The 20,311-nt window shown below is 39.4% G+C and overlaps 1 protein-coding gene and 3 non-coding genes across 4 annotated transcripts; 1 reads left to right on the forward strand and 3 right to left on the reverse strand.

The window, feature by feature from the left end:
- Positions 1-3,725: 3,725 nt before the first annotated feature.
- atp7b (ATPase copper transporting beta) lies at positions 3,726-19,831 on the reverse strand. Its single transcript, XM_084713693.1, has 20 exons — positions 19,064-19,831; positions 16,923-17,150; positions 16,681-16,844; positions 15,695-15,856; positions 15,536-15,609; positions 12,828-13,011; positions 12,403-12,636; positions 11,340-11,431; positions 11,121-11,248; positions 10,874-11,028; positions 9,413-9,547; positions 9,118-9,312; positions 8,149-8,331; positions 7,892-8,075; positions 6,602-6,742; positions 6,359-6,501; positions 6,039-6,242; positions 5,847-5,964; positions 4,656-4,758; positions 3,726-3,999 (listed from the first exon to the last, which is right to left on the reverse strand). Exons 1-20 carry the CDS (start codon positions 19,557-19,559, stop codon positions 3,735-3,737), a joined length of 3,588 nt encoding a protein of 1,195 aa, XP_084569819.1. The 5' UTR covers positions 19,560-19,831; the 3' UTR covers positions 3,726-3,734.
- trnai-aau (transfer RNA isoleucine (anticodon AAU)) lies at positions 4,342-4,415 on the reverse strand. The gene has a single exon. It is a non-coding gene; the product is annotated as a tRNA-Ile (tRNA).
- trnai-aau (transfer RNA isoleucine (anticodon AAU)) lies at positions 7,083-7,156 on the reverse strand. Its single transcript has one exon. It is a non-coding gene; the product is annotated as a tRNA-Ile (tRNA).
- trnar-ccu (transfer RNA arginine (anticodon CCU)) lies at positions 13,253-13,325 on the forward strand. The gene has a single exon. It is a non-coding gene; the product is annotated as a tRNA-Arg (tRNA).
- Positions 19,832-20,311: the final 480 nt, after the last annotated feature.

The following is a 20,311-nucleotide window of genomic DNA, read 5'->3' on the forward strand; positions in this document are numbered from 1 at the left end:
AGGAGTCTGTTGGCAGGAAAAAGTCGATTTAACAAGTGATATAAATTCAGTTTCCTGTCGTAAAATACTGACAGCGAGGTAAAGCACTGAAAATATTCAGAATATAGAGTACACTATATATTAAGACTTTGTGGATGATCTACATGTAGCTCTGTCTTTACTCTTCGTGAAAGTCGAGCCTTATAGATGTATGTTAATGTATGTTATTATGTGTCCTGAGGAAACGTCCTCTCACCTACAGCGCTATGATTGGACGTCCTAACAGCTTAGATGGAATCTTGACATGATCCTCTCTGACTTGTCAAAGTCGTCTCAGGATTTGCATGCTCAGGCTTTTCAAAGTCAAGGGTACGGACCACAGATTTTTGACTAAACTGTGTGTTTTTGTGCTCTCCAAAATATGCTAAAAACAGAATAAATAAATAAGTGAAGCTAACACCTTCTCATCGTCTGTCAGAGGGTGTTTTTGAGCGTCTCTGCATGCACCGGACTGTGTCTTTGGGTATTTCTGCCGGTCTAAAGACTCGCTCAGCTGCAGGCTTGAATGTATCAAGTCTGCACGATTACAGATGCAGAGCTGAGCAAGCAGAGGACTCCCCAGGGTGCTGCGTGCCCATATAACAATGCTGTGAGACACATTTTAACACCCTATTAAGCTCAAGTTTAAATGTGTGTGATAAAAGATACTAACACTGAAGGAGGAGATGCAATCTATTATTTCTGCAGATGAGATTAAAAGTAAAATCATCCACTTAAATCACTCCTTTCAGAATAACACAGGCAGCAAAAACTAATATTTGTGACTGAAATCCACTTCCATGAATCCATGATATATTGTATTAGAAAATATTAGACCCTTAAGAGACTTCATTAGAGGGTAATTAGGGATACATTACAACAGAACGGTGTGTTTCATTTCCATAATGCAGATTGCATCATGAAATTTATTAGAATAATGACTGAGAAATTATTTTTTAAAATCCGCTGCTGCATCAACAAAATCTGAAACATTTACAGGTTGTTTCAATGCAGTAAATATTCATACTGACATATTTGTGACAAGATAATTGTTCTTGTAATTGATAATTGTAAGTTAGCAAAAATGTCTCTTCCAAAGACATGAGAATCAGTGTGTGAAGGCAGCCATGTTGGATTTTGCGCTCACCGTCTGCTGCCTGCAGTGCACTGATGATCCACCAGGGGACAGAAGACATGTCTCAGATTGTATATATATATACATATATATATATATATATATATATACATATATATGTATATATATATAGGAACTTGAACCACAACTGATGGCTCATTACTTTAGTCATGTTATGTTTGTTTTTGTTTTTTTTGCAGGAATCTGGACCAAATATATATATTTTTCCTTATTAAAAGTTTTTTTCCTTTAACAAATATTTCACCGTCTGCGATTTGAAAATTGCAGGAAAGCCATATTGCAATTTCAATAGAATTTTGATGAACTGCGTAGCCCTGCTGCCACTCCCCCTGTTCGCCAATTGGTCTGAACACACACTCACATCTTGACACAAAAACACTTGACCTCCACGCAAAATTTCAGCATCCTAGGGCAAAAACTGTGGCTGCCACAGGATGGGAAACTTTTGTTAGCTGACCGACCAACAGAGCAACTTAAAGAGCTGCTGCTCGCAACTAAAAACCGTCAACTGTCACATAAATTTACACAAATTTGAGTGAAATGATCCTTTAACACTTACCTGAATATGAAGTGTGTGTGAACATCCATGTTTCTACTGTCTACAGTCATCATAACAGGGAATATTTACCTTCAGACCTGCAAAAAAGCACAGGTGTCATTAAAAACAAACATTACTGTGACTGATTACACCTCAGAGTGTCGCTGTGAATAAGCTTTTTTGTATCAGTCATATTTATATCTCTAAAGCTGATAAATCTGAGTATGAGACTGATTCTTCCTGGCTAACTATAGATTGATTAATAGGCTTCATTAATTATTGTCAGCATGGCTCAAAATACATTTGAAAGTCCTAAAAGTGTCCTCCACTTCTTCTTCTTCACTTCTATATAAAACAGGAGCACTTTACACTGGTGCAGCTTTGTTTAAAGATAAGAATCAGAAACAGCAACATGGAAAACACATTTTCCTCTCAGAGCTGAGCGACAGTTCTGCTCCCCGCATGTGCAAATTTCCTCAAAGTCAAGATGAAACAGACACAAACACACGTTCCTGGAAATGTTAATTTTTTCTTTTCTTCTATCAGCTCATGAATTATTTAAAACCTGCAAATCTCAGACCAGCGCTCACACAACACAGTCCCATCAAATCAGACAACATGGAGCTTTACTTTGTGTGTGCTGTAAAAGAGAATTTGTACATCAGTGAAAATTAAACACAATGACATGATGCCTCAGTAATGGAAGTGTGGAAGTGTTCACAGCTGGATTTGGAGACATCTTCCTAAGAACAGGGTTAGCACTCTTTTAATCAGACATTTCAAGGACTTTTTTGAGGACAAATTATTTCAAAATTAAGGGCCAGTCGTTGACATAAGTGTTCACATTTACCAGTTGAATCCAGCATCTTTTCTCCTATCATTACCTTTTTTAATCATTAAATTGCCCCTTTCTAAGCCCCACCCCTTTTTGCTATGCGCTCCAATAACAGTTCAGCAAGTCTGATGGCTACATAGATATTGTCACTCCAAATTTTGTCATTTTTGTTTTATATTTAACTGTTGAAAAGTATTAAAAAGAGCTGCTGACTTTGACTGAGCAGCATCAATAAGTTAAAAAAAGCGGACAAAGGCAGACAGCAAACAAGGCAACAGTAACGCTTCAGTGTAAAAAGAAGCAAGGTTTCACTTTGTTTTGTGGAATATACTTAAATACTAAATTAGCTCATTGTTGGCTAGTTACCGTGGTGACAGGCCTCCAACTGGTAAGGACGTGATGCACGCCGAGCAGTTTGATCTTTTTTTATGCATTCATGAGATATTTTTTATTTTTTTAAAAATCTGCAATTTTTCTGAATTCATGAGATTTCTTAATGTAATTTTTTTTTTGTTTTTCTTAATTTATGACATTTTTTTAATATATATAAAAACTGCTGATTCTTTTTTTAAAATGAAAAATGAGCTCATAAATTCAGAAAAACTTTTTTCAAGTAAGTAATAAGCTTCTGTACCCCAGCAACGTCTTGTAACCATCTTTAAATTCTGGTTTTCTTTTCAGCGTAGACAAGACTGGCAGCGTATCTAAGATGCCTGCAGGAAACAAGAGGTTTCAAAAGGAGCTTTGTAGCTGTACCACTTACAAGTATGGAGATTGAGTGCAAAAACATTACTTTGAGAAAATTGAATGTTCAGCTGTTGCTCTGAAATGTTCGAGTCTGTCTTTTTTTTTTATCAAGAGTGGTAAAATACCAATACAAAACAATCAACATGTTGGATACAATGTGTTCACTGATATCCAAGAAGAAAACAGGCTTTTCACACATACAAGATTCAAACTGACAGATTTTGGTCGCCTAAATCCAAGCATTTTAAATACTTTCTGGACCCATGGTGAGAAAGTGTAAGAAAGTTACAGATTGGTGTTGACTCCATGTCCTCAGAGCATCAATTTAGAGTTTAGAGTTCATAATCTGAAGGTGAATGTGCAGAACACGTGTCAAAATAAGAGACTTTTAAAGTATTTACATAAATACACAGAAATATTACAAAGAACGTTTCCCTGTTCTACACGTTGAGGTCCAGCAGTGAGCGGCGGTCCTGCTGCTCCCGGACACAGTTAACAGACTGTCCCTGGCTGGACGGCCGGTTGGAGAGGGCGGGGGGGACGGCGCCGCTGCTTTGGCTCAGCTGCTCCCGAGCTCGGGCAGGGAGGGCAGGGCTCCGCCGCTGGCCGTCCAGACCCAGATGTGTGCTGATCTGTGACGACCGCAGGCTCCTCATCTGGCCTCGCGCTCGAACCTCGTACAGCTCCACCGAGGTTTTCTTGTACCTGCAGGAAACAGAGTTATTAGATTCACCTCTGAGATTTAATATGATGAAAAATATAATAACACAAACTGAAGGAGCGGCTGCTGAGGCGGCAAACGTTAAAGGATTGAACAGGGAGGGAAGAATATCAAATACACACAGTATGGATTGTTGGATAATAAAAATATTTTCAGTAGCCAACATTTATGATACACTTTATTTACTAGTATAAGCTACTTCATTTATTAATTCAAAGCTATTGAAGAGGTTTATTTGTCTTTCCATAAGACCTTTGAAAACCTGTATTTGAATTACATTTTGAGACAGGAGGAACCAGGACAGTTTTGTCCTAAATGAAACGTTGTGGCCAGTATGGGGATTGAACCCATGACCTTGGCGTTATTAGCACCACGCTCTAACCAGCTGAGCTAACCGGCCTTGTACATAACTAAAAATCAGGCTGATCAGAAGCATTCACACTCTGCTTATGAGTTTCATTAATTTCATGGCAAACAGGTGATAATTACCAAGTAATGTGTTTGAAATTTCTTAGAAATTACCCACAAATTACCACTCAGGTCATCATTATAATATAATTCTATTCTATCCATTATGATCTGAGGATCGAGTGTCTTCTTCTTCTCTCATTCCATCCAGTGTCAATTTAAATGGACTCACATTCTGAGCAGTAAAGAGGACAGAACCACCGAGACAGACGAGGCAGCCATCGCAGCAGAGCCCATCCAGGGTTGAAGAACGAGGCCAAGAGGCATGAAGACACCTGTAAACAGAGGAGACTGTTTATCTTTACTGCAGTACAATATATATACTGACTTTAAGTTCAGTAGGAAGCTGTGTGTTATTTAACTTTGCACTGAGTCAAGTTGTTGGTCTTTTCTAATGTTTATGTGAGTCTAACTTTACTCTTTAAATCAGATTACAGATGAATTATTGCCTTTTCACCGTCGTCCACAGGGTGCCACTACAAACAAATCAATGTCTTTCCTTTTTATTCTCAGTAACTCCTGGTTTAAAAACGGCCTCTGGCTGCTTTTTTAGCTCCGGCTGCCAATTTGATTTGTAGAGCAGGTATCAGTCCATCGCTACCACCAGAAAACACTGGTGTCAAATCTACTTTTCTTCAAATGTGACGTTTTTAGACACCATTTAGACACATAGCCCAGGTTTTTGTATGTAGACCTGAGAGAAAAATAACTCTGTTAAAGAATAAGACAATAAATGATGAACTACAAAGAGAAATTAAATAAATTTAAATGAATAAATAAGAAATAATTATAAGCATTTTCATTGATTTTCTATTTCTTTACAAATGTCTGTATATACTTGTTTATGTATTTAGTTACTTGTATCCAATGAATAGTTTTAATATATAACAAAACCACCATTTCTATCTATCAATGAATTATCAATTCTACATTTTTAATTGGTTAAATTCTTATAATTGCTTATAATTATTATTATTATTTGTAACTGACTGTAGACTGTTTATATTTCTGTTTGTTCTTTTATTTATTTCCCTTCATATTTCCACTTTTTTTTTATTAATTACTTTATTAATTTATTTATTCCTCTGTATATTTCTGTATTTTTTATGGCACTTCTATGACTACATATTTTAAGGCCTTGATTAGTACCTTTTAATGTGAATTCCACTAGAATAAGTGTGGACAAGAAGAAGACTGACAGAAAATAGGACTGAATGAACAAATGTGAAAAAATACTATAATCAAAACATTTGAAAATCTTTTTTCTGGTTGGTGGATGTTTGATGTCTTGGGGAGTACATCACAATTTTACTAACTTTCAAGATTTATTTTCTTATAAAAGGGGTTGATAATCCGTTCACACCTGCAGCGATTGGTATTCCCAGGAGGTTGTAGATGAGGGCAAAGACAAAGTTGATTCTTATCCTTCGTACCGTCTTCTGTGACAGCTCGACGCTCGCCACCACGTCCAGCAGGTCATTCTGCGAGAGAAAAACCTTCAGGTCAGTTTACTGCATCTCTGCTGTCAGACTGTCAGCCGCAGTGTTTCACCTACTCGGATCAGGACGATGTCGGCCGCCTCGATGGCCACGTCGGTGCCCGTGCCGATGGCGATGCCGACGTCGGCCCGGGCGAGGGCGGGCGAGTCGTTGACGCCGTCTCCCACCATGGCCACGCGCAGGCCTTTCTCCTGCAGCTCCTGCACTTTGGCCACTTTATGTGAAGGCAACACCTCTGCAAACACCTTCCTGATCCCCACCTGAGCTCCAACAAAAACCCGACATTTCAGTTCACATTACACATTATATAAACAGATACAAAAGCATATTAGGACCACTGTTTTTTTAAATCCTTTGTAAATGTGTGTGTGTTTACCTGAGCAGCGATGGCTTTTGCTGTGCGTCTGTTGTCTCCTGTAATCATGACCACCTCGATGCCCATACTGCTGAGTGTGTGAACTGCTAACGCCGACTCCGCCTTCACTGTGTCTGCGATGGCCAACATAGCGCACAACACACCTACGGACAACACACACACACACAGTACACACACACAGTCAGGGCACAAATAATGAAGACATAAAATCACATGTGAGAGGTTTTCTTTTTTTATCCTCACCGTCTATAGCGACCAGGATCGCCGTCTGTCCTTTGGTCTCATGGCTTGACATGGCGGCATCGACGTCTGCTTCGATGTGGTGACCGTTTCTCCTCATCCACTCTCTGTTCCCAATCAGGACAGAGTACGACAGAGACTCAACTGAAAGAAAAGAAATACTGTTCAGTCAAGGATTCAGGATTCACTTTTAATGGAGATTCTCCATTCAAGTCATACATTTACAGAAAATAAACTCTGAGATTATAAATCACATTAATGAGAAAAGCTGTGATTGACAGTAATTTAAACGTTTAATATTGTAGTACAGAACTGTTGACTGATCTGCATATTGCAATACTTTGCAGTAGTCCAACTGGAACTTCGGCTGCAAAGTTCTGGCTCTGTGTTAATGTTATTATTCTCCTTCAGCACATGTTACAGTGTATTATTTTTAAAGTGAGAAATGAACAGGAATACTTTTTTCCCCCTAAAGAGGACACAGTGGCCAGTATGGGGATTGAACCCATGACCTTGGCGTTATTAGCACCACGCTCTAACCAGCTGAGCTAACCGGCCTGCTAACGACACTGATTTGGGCTGATTAAAACCTTGAAATTCCACCCTTACTCACCCTTAGTGGTACAACTAAGGGGATAATCAGTGGCTAAATTGATGGATTGTAACATATTGAATTTCAATGGCTTTTTAAGTCCTTCAAATTTACTAAAGTGAAAGTAAAATGGGGGGATTTTGACTAACTGACAAGGTAAAAAAGCCGTAAATAAGGTAAATGATTGTCTAGAGAAAGTGTAAATTCATTCAATTAAGAGATTAAAGTAAATTTACAAGAAAACACGAGAAAACAAAACTGAGCCCTAAATTTGTATTTATACATATTTGTATTACATCTTTTACCTGAAAATTTCATTAATTTCCCACCATCAGTGATCTAACTAAGGTATTAGAATGTGACTTTAAGGACACAATTAATGAGTAAATTGATGGACAGCAATAAATATACATATATATATGTTAAGGTATTTTATTGGATTATCGGGATGGATCTTGGGCTTTTTAAGGGCGTTAAATCCTTAAAATTTCCCGAAATAAATATAAAAAGGGAGGATTTTGACCAAAGTTAAGAGGTTTTACATAATGATTTTGTTTGTTCCAAAGGCAGCTGGTTGTCTAAATCCACACAGCTGACATGACTAAATTGATTAAATTAACACCACAAATTTGAACTTTCACAAAAAGTAAAGAATTTCCTGACACCTCAACAAATAAACATTTAATTCTGTAACGTCAGACCTGCAGTCGAGGCCTCATCAGCAGACAGGAGGCTGCTCTCGTCAGTGGTGGCTCCTGGCAGCAGGAAACGCTCTCCGCTCTGCTGCTGCAGCAGATGTTCCACGTTGGAAACCCGGCAGCTGATCCCACAGCCCGGGACCGCCTGGAAGTCCTGACAGTATCCCAGCACGCTGCAGCCCAGCTCCTTCATGTGCACACAGACAGATTATCAGTGATTGTTTTATGTTGAGAAAGACTCCACAGAGCTCATCTCTCACCTCTTTGCAGTGTTTGGCGACCGCCATGCCCAGCGGGTGCTCGCTGCTGGCCTCCGCTGTGCCGACCAACGCCAGGATCTTCCTCAGGGGCATGCGGGCCATTTCCCACAGCACCAGCACACGGGTCACCCGTGGCACGCCGTTTGTGATCGTCCCAGTCTTGTCAAACATCACCACCCGGATCTGAAGGAAACACAGCAGAGTCACGACTTCGCCTTCTCTCTGATGTTTTCTTTTTGATCGTCTTTGTGTGAAAAGTGGATTCTGACTCTGAGGCTCTTATAACAGGAGTTAAGAGGAAACTCTCGTTTGAAAACTGACCTTCACAGGTACTTTCATGATCTGAAAGCTGTCTAAAGTCTGCACAGAATGATAAAAAGTTCTTCTGGAGCAAAGCAAACTGATTGCGCTGCTCTCACTGGAGTAAGTTAAAATCCAGCACTGTCCGTGAAGACACTGGATTTGAATGATGGTTTCAGCCTCAGGCAAACATCTTCTCATTCTGGACGGACTGTAGACATCTGTGAGACCATGAAAACAACTCCGAAGACTTGACATGTGTCGATGGATTACAGGTAAATAAAATAACCATCTGATTTCTTCCCTTAATGAGGTAATATACGGAATCTGTGATGAAAAAATCACTAAAATGTCATGCAAATACAGCCTGAATGTCTGGAGGTGGAAGCTATGAATTGAAGTGATCATCTAACATTTCTACAGTTTAAGTTATCACACAGGAACATCTCATGTCACACCATGTCACTGTTACAGTGGAATGGAAATTATTTAGATATTAAAATGATAATGACAGAATTTTTGACTGCAGAGCTACTAAACATTTGTTCTCCCTGTATTTCAATGATGATGTGGATATGATGGAACCTGACAACAGGATTAAAATCTAATGAAATGACTAAAGAGAAGAAGAAGAGGAAATCAGCAGGAGCAGGATGTAAAGTGCATTGCCTTATGGGCCATCTCCAGTGGCTCGCCTCCTTTGATGAGGATCCCGTTCTGAGCTCCGACCCCTGTGCCCACCATGACAGCCGTCGGGGTTGCCAGCCCCAGAGAGCAGGGGCAGGCGATGGACAGAACTGTGATGGAAGCCTGGAAGGCGAATCGGACGATGACCTCGGCCTTGGAGATGTTCTGGTTGTAACCCTACGAGGAACAGAGTTATTACAGTGGCATCAACACGATCAAACTTTTATTTTGAAATCTGCTTCCGTTTGCGTATGAAAACATTTGCGTGCGCACCTACCGGGAAGTTCTCCTTCACAATGTCAAAGTCGACAAAGCCGATAGTGAGCCAGGCGACTAGAGTCAACAGAGAAACGATCACGATGAAGGGCACAAAGTATCCACTGAGTCTGTCTGCAAACTGCTGGATGGGAGCCTGAACAAACACAGTAGAACACAGAGGAGAACACAAGGTCAACTCTCATGGATATTTTCTTTTTTTATTGAAGAAACATTGAAGAAAACATTGAAGACTAATGTACACTTGTGTACAGATATATTTGTACAAGCTACAAAGTGGAGTTAAAACAAAGGTGAAACTAATTAATTCTCTCTGGTACCACAGCGGAGCAAGTTGTTCTTTTTTTAAAATGATCAAACATTTTCTGAGTATAGCTACAAGGATTTTCCTTATTTTTTTCTGGTTTCCCAACGCTGATACAGAAAATACTTTTTTTAAGTTCAAGAGTTGCCCAATTTTTTGACTCACAATAATAATCACAATAATATTATCACCATGTCTGCGGGAAATAAGGGGAAATTAGGAGATCATCAACTCTGCATTTCTGCCTGTAAAAGGAGAAAATGTCCTCATGGTAAATCATTATTATGAGATAAAAGGTTCAATCAATCAATCAATCAATCAATCAATCAATCAATAATCTAGACTTTTTATCTCATAAATGTTGAAGTTTTATCTCATAGTTGTCATTTTATCTTATAATTTCAATTTTTGATCTCATAATTGACTTTTTATCTCAAAATCTTGAATTTTAGCCTCATAAGTATGAATTTTTATCTCATAAATATGACATTTTCTCTAATAGTTTAGAATTATTACTTTTGATCTGCATTATCATATATGCACTGTTAACATGATATCAGTATTTTATTTCTTAAACCTTATGGTTGTTGTTAATACCAGTATACACACACCCCTAGCTTGAATGATGAAAATATGAGATATTAATAAACTAATATGAATGAGTTTTGCAGTTCAAGCTGCAACTACTGTGTCTTTTTCCTGATTTAAAAAAGTAAACCAAGAACAATATCAGTCATTACACTATTTTCAGTTTTCCCTGTACTTTAGTCTCGCAGCACAGGTAACATGCGATGTTACTGTAATACTGTGAAGCAGATTAAGACTAAGATAACAGTTATTAGAAATAAATAAAATAAAATAAAAATGGTGGTCTTTAATTTTTTTTCTTTTTTATAGTGCCATTAAGTACTTTTCCACCTGTTTCAGCATATTTGGGCTCATTATTTTGTATTCTAAAAGCTACTTTTTCCAACTTAATCACTTGTGTTGCTTCAGTAATTCATTCAGAGTTGGTGATGTGATTCCACGTGTTAAACTCTTGACTTGGAAAGAAAACAAGGAATCCTGCACTTTGTCTCTCACCTGGATTCACTTCTGAAAAGTAAGAAAAAGTGGTGGACAAAAATAATCTAAGAAATTAAGTTCAAACTGTCTTACCTTGGAGGTTTGGGCCTCTTCCACCAGTTTAACTATCTGAGACAGAGTGGTGTCTGCACCGACATGTGTGGCCTCCACCAGCAGAGCACCGTGAGCGTTGATGGAGCCGGCGATCACCAAACTCCCGACCTTTTTACTGACAGGCATCGGCTCACCTGAAGAACACACAGACAGAACAATAGAAGATCTTTTGTGTTTTTTTATTCACAAAGTCTGGAGACAGGAATGTGCTCGCCTGTCCTCCTACCTGTGATCAGAGACTCATCAGCCATGGAGTTTCCCTCAATCACTTTCCCATCGACGGGGAACTTTCCTCCCGGGGCGACCTTCACGATGTCGCCTCGCTGGACCAGCTCCACCACCACCTGCTCCTCACTGAAGAACACAAACACACTTACAGTTACATGTTACGTTGGCATGATTACTGACAATTTTCGTTGTTCTACAGAGCTGATGTGTGTCTCACCTGATGATGCAGTGATCAGGACCCAGAGTGACCACAGTGGCATCAGTGGCCTGAAGTGACATTAATTTGGCCAAAGCTTCTGAGGTTTTACTCTAAAAATATAAAGACACCACACACATATTTAAAACATGGTCCATGGGTCAGTGAGGAGTATCTTCTGATTGGTTGGAATTGATTATTTCAATGGCGCAATGTGTAGTTATTCTGCCATCAATAACTTAAGAACATTTAGCATCACCAGAATTAACTGGCCAACTTTATACAAAAAGAAAACACAAGAAGACCATTAAATGCACATAAAATACAAAAATAAATGTATGCAGTAATTATTTTAGAAGATGTCACATACATTGATTGAGTGATATTTAATTGCATATTCATTTATTTATTGAGTTATTTCTTTATTTTTTATTTTGGCAGTTTTGGTCCTCCACAGTAATTATTCCAAGGCGTCCTAACAAAATTGATATATCAGGATAAATAAAACACAATGCTCCTTTAACAACATGCATTGTCCCTGTCAAATAAAGTAATAAACTAAAACTAGAGAAGCAATTTCTGAAGAAACTGCGGGTGTGAATGCCGCAAGCTGAAGACAAACTGCAATGCTGCCTCGAATAAAATGAAGAAGAATGTTTGTTGAAAGGCTGATGCCACACTGAATAGCTGCCATGAAAATACAATAATGATAAAATTATGTAGAAAATTTGAATGTTTGTTAGAAAGGTCAAAGAAATAAATCTGAAGAAAGAAAGAAGGAAACAATTTTACATGAAACAGCTCAAAGTTCAAATTTCTTAACAGTTAAAAAAGACTGCAGTCTAAAATGTCCAAGGTGGACAAAGAGAGACAGACAGATAGAGAGAGACACAGACAAACAGGCAGAGCAAGACAGAGACGGACAGACAGACAGACAGTCTTTTTAAACTGTTAATTTCAAACACCTTGAGCTGCTTCAGGTGTAATTGTCTCTGCATGAGGTTTTAAGAACTCAGGTCCTCTCAGTATTCAAATTTGAATGTTCTGTAACACACAGACAATCGTTTATTGACTGTTTTCTTACCTTTGCGATGTGCTCCAGCCATCGCCCCAGAGCGATGAACACAAAGAGCATGGGTGGAGTGTCAAAGAAGGTGACGGGGCTCTGACTGGCTCGCTCAGCCATGGCTACAATGAGGATCACGCAGGAGTAGATGTAGGCGATAGAGGTGGCCAACACGATGAGCACATCCATGTTGGCTGTGCGGTGTCTTAATGAGCGATACGCCTGGATGTAGAAGTATCGGCCTCCAAAGATCTGAGGGGAAGAAAGACAGAAAAATCTGCGATCAATCGGTCAACCAATCAGTGTGACAACTTCAGGGACTAAGAGGTGTATTAAACTATCAATTTCCTGATTTGCAGAAGCCTAAACTCTTGGCAGTCTTTACCATTAATCCTATTCATCAGCGTTTAAAAAGAAACCAGGACAGGTTGTGTTTCCCTTACCTGCACAGGTGTACAGAGCAGGAAGAAGGCCAGGTTGAGGATGGAGAGGCCGGGCAGCAGGTTCTGCTCCTCGGGCATGGAGCCTCCATGATCCTGGTGCTGACTGTCCATCACCATCATGTAGATCATCAGGCCCATGACGGGCAGGCCGAACACTAGACTGAGCAGGAAGGAGTTCTTCCACCTGGACGGATACGAGGAATGAGTCAGATTATAGAAACAGGACAACACAGAGACACACGTGAGATTATCTGTTCCCTCTGCGATGCCTATTTTTGTTAAAGGGCAACTGAGCCATGCACTTTCCAACAGATCCTTTTCCATTTAGAAAAATAATAATGTAAATGTGACAGAAGATTCTTGTAAAATCATACTTGTCAGGTATTGATACAATCATAAAGATTGATTCTATGAGACTATCTGGAGCCCCAGTGGCCTAATGGATAAGGCACTGGCCTCCTAAGCCAGGGATTGTGGGTTCGAGTCCCATCTGGGGTGACTTCTTTAATATCTATATGTACAATTAAATCGCTCTACTATAAAATAAAGACCTGAAATTTAACAGATATCTTCATGAATAAGCTCTGCATATTACCTCATATTATATACAGCACACAAGTATATGTGTTTAATATGTCGGCCTTTACCTCTGTATATTTTTCATAGACTATGTAATGCTGCCAGAGAAATGCAACACATTAACACAACACATTATATTAATTTATTTATTCATCTATTCATTTATTCACGGATTTATTTATCTATTTCTAACTTTATTTCTTTATGTGAGGGATGTTAATAATTAATCAATAACTGTTCAGAATTTAACTGATTAAAAATGTATTAATTGATAATTAATCGATAGTCTAGAAAAGGGCTGTAATTGCTCCTCATCCGACATTGTTTTGTCTGGCAGAGGGATTTGTTTAATGAGAAAACTTAAACTTTAACTTAAACTTCGAGAAAGAGAGAAGAAATGAGAAAAATGTGTGTTTTGTATCTTATTAATTATTTGTGATTAATCTGTTGGTAGAATTTCGTCATCAGGTAAGGAAAATGCATATGTGTGCGTGCGTGTGTGTATATATATGTATGTATGTATGTATGTATGTATGTATGTATACATACATAGTTTTCCTGCAAATTAAAAATGTTTTGGGTCCATAATTAAGATAATAATCACTCTTAATTATATTAAAATTATGCAATAGAGACAAGATGACATATGTTTCTGTTCCTGACAATAAAGCAGCACTCGCAGCTAGGCAAAGAGGCCACTCTCCAACACAGAGCAACACATAAACAGTCCATTGCAGGCGTGGACAGATTGCAGAAACATAATGTTTAGCATTTAAATGACTTCCTCCATGAGCCCCAGTGGCCTAATGGATAAAGCACCAGCCTCCTAAACCATGGATTGAGGGTTTGAGTCTCATCTTGGGAGATTTCCAGCAGGGATGTCCTGTGCTCACAATCTAGACCCTAATGGGTCCTGACCGTCCTCTGCTGCAGATGCTTTGTTACTTTAATCCTTATTGTTCAACAGGGGCAACAACAATCCCGCTGTATGCCCTACCCAGAATTCCTTGCCAGCCAGAAATGTGCTAAAAATACAATGGGAACAAGACATCATGAAATCATCTGTTGCTTTTGTATTGAGTTTTAGTGATTTCAGAACAGTCCATGCACTTTCCATAGAAAGTCTTGTTAGAACATGAAGATGTCAGTTATACACACAAGTCAGACGGTTTAACAAAATAATACTTGGCTAGCAGAGACAGCTAGAGGACAACGTCACTCTACTACACAGAGCAACATGTAAACACCTACATATTGCAGAAAACACCATGTTCAGCATGTTTAATGAATGGCTTTATATTCCCAGTGGCCTAATAGATAAGGCACTGGCCTTTTAAGCCAGGGATTGTGGCTTCAACTCCCATCTGGGGTGATTAACTTTGGAGAAGGTATAAAGGATGAACTGGATGGTTGGCATCGTCTGTTGTTACAGAAAATAATTTATTTCTGTGTATGTTAGCCTTTCTCAAAAAGAGCAGGCCATGCACTGTAGACAGAATGTCTTTGCTTTAGTGAAGCTGCACAGTTTTAGAAATGTTTCACTAACAGATCGAGGCAGAGGTAGACCAGCAACTCCCGTGTTTTGAGAGGTAAAATTACTGATTTTGTGAATGGGGTTTGGTTGGTTTGGAGAGAGAGAATGTCATCAGAAAAGACTGTCAGATGACAAGGAAAGTGCTGAAAATATTCCAAATATAGCAAACACTTAAAATTAGGTGGCTAAAATACATTTTGCTGCTGGTACTCCTGCTGCTTCTACAAACTGGAGGTGTGCAGACCGCCATCAACTGCAGGTAATACACTGATGATGGGTAACCTCATGACACCACACTTCAAATAATCTGAACTATACCTCGAGGGTTGTTGCCGATTTTTGATGTGGGTCACAGCATTTTTTAACTCACCTAAGTCTTGATGTACTCATGCCTCCTGCAGGACAGTTTTCTCATCTAATCTGCACTTACATAACAGAGGTTTAAGTAACATCCGAGGTCCAAGGTGTGATGTGTATTAGCGTGTTAGTGCGATTATCAAAATTAACATAAATCTGTGAAGCCTGATGGCCAGAATGCCTTAAGAGTGGTACAGTCTTTTAAGATGATGAGGACAAGTTAAAACCAGATACTTGCTGTTGAATTTCTTCCGTGTGATCGAGGTTGTTTTTGATTCCCGCCTTCACCAGATCGGCTTCGAAACCAAGACTCTGCAACGGGAAATGAAACCAGAATACACTGTAAACGTCAACAGATTTACAGGAGAGGAGGATTAAAATAGAAATAATTGATTACCTGAATGATTTTGATAATATCTCGAGCTCCAAGCACCTCCGGGTCAAACTGGACCTGTGCTTTTTTGGTTGCCAGGGCAACTGAAGCCCCAAGGATCCCTTTGGTTGTGGTGAGCTTGGACTCAATGTTGTGGACACATGAAGCACAGGTCATGCCTGTTATCTACAAAAAGGGATTAAATACATGACTTTTTGTATTTGTGGTATTGTAGAAGATGACGTTTATTCTCTACTTAGTGTGACGTACGTATATTGTCTGTTTACTTCCTGTTAATGTCATATACATATAATGTTGGCAATGTTTGCTTACAGACTTTTTTTTAATTTTTCAGTTAAGTTATGCTAGTTATATCACTTTTCACAATTAGGTTGCTACATATTGTTACAAGTATTTACCATTAATTTTGTTTGTAGAGTTTTGGAGCATTTTGATAATCAGACAAAGACAAACAGACAAAGGTTTAACAACTGGGAATACAGTACAAAAGTGGTGTGCTTGCTGGGTTTGGCTCCTGGCAGTCCGAGGATGAGTCAGCTAACTTAGTTGCATGGCTAATAGATGCTGTGATATCGCAATACCAGACTGTGATGATATCTACCACCATATTACATGGTAAATTCTTTTGCAGCTGACTGCCGCTTTGTTTTTGTTTTGCAATTGTACATATTCATCACATCACATTCATTGTCAGAGAAATCCACGCCAAAGGACATGGCTTTTATCAAAATGCTCAAAAAAACTATTTACAGAATGAATGGCAAATAGTATTTGCAATATGCAGGTGACCAAGCTACCTGTGACAAGTTCAGTAACTAACTCTGTTACTAAGAACGTGAAAGTAACGTTGTTATAGCATTGACAGGAAGTAAGCACACATGCAGCTTGTAAAACAGATACATCAAACTACATTGTGCAAATAGTGAATTTTCTCTAATTCAGAGAAACCAGCATGTGCATGGATGTTTTCTCAAATGAACTTGGCTTACAATGAGGTCCAGTTTCCCGTGTGTCACTGCATTGTCTTCTATCAGTTTGGCACCGAAGCCCAAATCTTCTATGAGCTTAGCAACAGCAGCAGCGTTCATGACTTCTGAATCATATTTCACCTCCGCCTTTCCAGCCATCAGTGACACCAGCACCGTGATGATTCCTACAAGTCAAAGTAAAGTACTCCATTATATTTTTAAACTAAAACAGATATTGTATAACGAAACTTGAGCTTGCTCACCCTTGTGTCTGAGCAGGTTCCTCTCAATGTTGGCCACGCACGAGGCACAGGTCATTCCCATTACGCAAATGAAGCATTTCTGTACTTTCATCTCACTACCAGACGTTGCCAGTGATCCGGTGCCATTGCTGACTCCTGTCTTACTGGGTGACTGCAGGTCAGAAAGGTCAGAAAGTCCAGAGCTAACAGGCCTGGAGTTTTCATGACTCGGCCTGCTCTTAGGAAATTCTGTAGAGAAGAAGAACAAAGTCAGTGGCAGCATGGACAAGAGCCAAAAGCGGCTAAAAGTAAATAAAGAGAGGAGGACGGTTCAGTGGGTCATTGTCCTTAAGTATAATGACAGATTGCAGGATATATACCGCAGCTGCTAACCCATTTATATTAATAAGAGCAGACTTGATATTATTAGGGATGCACTGATGTATCAGCCACACATTTGTCTTGTTGAGTGCAATCAGTCTATCAGCATTGAATCTATCAGCACAGATGGCAGCAGCAAACTTCATCAACATCTAAAGATTATCATGTTAGTGTTGTTATTATGAACATAATTAGGAGTTAGCTAAAAGCTTCACAGAGCTGCTAGCTTAGTCTTGCTAACCTAGCAAGGGAAATTTACATTAATACATTACTACAAATATTACTGTAGGGCTGGTTTGTTGCTTTGCCTGTTTCTTTTATTTAGCTACATTTTTTTTAGCTTTAATCCTTAATAACTACTTAACTGACTGTTTTAATGATCAATATCTTTTTTTTCTGACGCTGTAGTTTTACATTGCAAAGTGTTCTATGAAAGTACTTTTCAATGTTAAGATCTTTAAGTTAACATCTATGCTTACACACATATAAACATAGTTGTTGTGGTTGGGACTGCATGCATTTTTCACATTCCCAGTCCCAGATCTTACATTATATAAATAAATCAATAGAAACCAACCAAGATATGATATTTGATATGTTTTTTTTTAAGTTTAAGGTGTGAATTAAACAGAAGTCCAAGCCAAGGACGAGACAAAAAGCTGCACTTGTTTCTGCTTTAAAGCTTAAAACTTCGACCCCGCGGCCACCTAGAGGAAGTTCAACCTTGAAAGGGTCATGAAAGAATCAGCTCATAATCTGCTGGAGTTAATTCCACGTCTTGGCAGGCTGTTTTCGTCATTAAATCCAACAATAAAGCCCCGGCCAGGGTAAGAGCCCTCCATGTCACACTGGAGAGCATGCTTGTCTGGTTTCCACGGTGACTGGTGGAAACAGAGGTAAGGTGAACTTGAGGTGTACTGTTAGCTTAGTGGACCAAAGTGCTCCACAGGTTATATTAGAAAGAATTTAAGTGTTTTTACGCAAAATGCACAGATGCTGCACACTTATCTGGACTGTAATTAACATGAGGCTGTAAATACATATTTACAAGAATTCATGGGTGGATGCTTGAACAACATAAGCTGGAGGAGTGCATCTCACAATGAGTGCATTTCTACCTTGAGCTGAAAAAACAGTTCAGTGCTATTTGTGTTCCAGAACTAATTCATCTCCTGGGAAAGATAAATAAGCTGCATAATTGAGGTATTTATTTTTTCTGTTCATCCAATTATATTATGACACGATGAATAAGGTCACAAATTCACTCAAGTATTTGTGTTTACCTGTATTTTCTTCACAATTTTATCTACTCCTTATAACATGTCTGCACTTATCTTTCTGTTATAGTTAAATAAACTCTCCACTTCTGTAAACATACATTTATTACACATGCTAACCCTGATATATTCAATCTGTGGACTCCAATGAACAGGACTGCTTCTAAGTGATACATCATGATCTTGTCATCTTACCTGTCTGAGTTAAAAGATGAAACAGCACATTCAAAATGAGCCAATGAAGAAAAGAGGGGCTGACTTTTTTAAACTGTGCGTTTAAGGATGACTGGACTGAGAAATAATGTTTTTGGCATGACACCAGTTTGCTCAGTTTGCAGTGAAATCATTGCAGAGCACCAAGGTAAGAACCACAAAACCAGCAGATATTGGTGCCATTGGTGCCAAGGCCTATTTGTCCAACAGCCCATCGCAATTTCATTCAAATAATCGCAATATGACTTTTTTACCACATCATGCAGCCTTAAAGTAAACAATTCTTATTACCGTCAAGTGATGCGTCAAAGCCCATGTCCTCGATAGCTGCCCTGAGCTGCTCCGGCTCTGTCAGACTGGGGTCAAAGGTTATTATTCCCTTTTCCTCCTTCAATGACACTGTTATGGACTGCACTCCTGTCATCTGAGAGATCCTCCCTTCTATGGACTGTACGCAGGAGTTGCAAGTCATCCCTACAATCCTAATGGACACAGTCTGGATGGACAAATTTAAAATGTCCCCCTGCCAGAAGCTTATGTTTTCTCTAGGTATGTCATCAGCCAATAAAGTGGCACCAAAACCCATGTCCTCGATGTGGTCTCTCAGATCCTGTTGTGAAACCAGAAGAGGTTGATGCACGATCAGCGCTGCACCGTCTTGAAGGGACACCTGAATATGTGAAACCCCAGACAGAGGACCAATCCGCCCCTCAATGGACTGCACACAGGACTGGCAGTGCATGCCGTCCACCCTGATCCGCACCGCTGACTCCACAGTGAATCCCATGGTCTGGAGCTCCAGGGCGATCTCTTTGGTTGTGATAACTGAGGTATCATAGTCCACTTTGGCAAAGCTGCTGGGTGAAGACAAGCTGATAGCGAGGACTCCGTTCAGGCTGGAGATTCTGCTCTTGATGGCATGAGCCTGGTGCTCAGGGGGGAGTCCCAGCAGTTTAAAAGTTGCACTGGAGGCAGTTTTGGGTGGAGGGTAGAGTTCACTCTGACTCCCGTACTCATAGGCCAAGTTGTCATGGCCATGTATGCCACTGTCAAGACCATTGTTCTGGAGAGAAGAAAGAAATTAATTTAGCATTTTCAACATGAAACTTAGGGAACCATTTGAAAATTATGGGGATGGAAACGAGGGCTGAACCTAATGTTTCACATGATAAAAAAAGGGATTTTAAAGAGATAAGTTTGGGTCTTTTGAAGTGGGGTTCAATGAGGTACTTCAAAAGTGCAAGTACTAGCACTGAAGCCTTTTCTGACAGGAAACTGCGTTTATATAAGCCAAATATTGCTGGATAAGTACCTCATGCAGCACCATTTCAAAAAATCCTAACTATGCCCTAACAAGATTCATGTTGTCTATGCTGTTAAGTTATTATAGCGCTGGCTCCAGATCAAAAACAACACAGACCTCAAACACACTTTTAATTTCCTGCTCCATCAATGTAAGCTTGCCTGCCATGTTTTCATTTCCTGAGTAGAAGAAATACGACTGGAACTGATGGATGGTTTCCTCAAGCAAAACCAGTG

Source organism: Lutjanus erythropterus, chromosome 24 (assembly GCF_056507025.1).
Source record: "Lutjanus erythropterus isolate fLutEry1 chromosome 24, fLutEry1.hap2, whole genome shotgun sequence".
NCBI lineage: Eukaryota > Metazoa > Chordata > Actinopteri > Lutjaniformes > Lutjanidae > Lutjanus > Lutjanus erythropterus.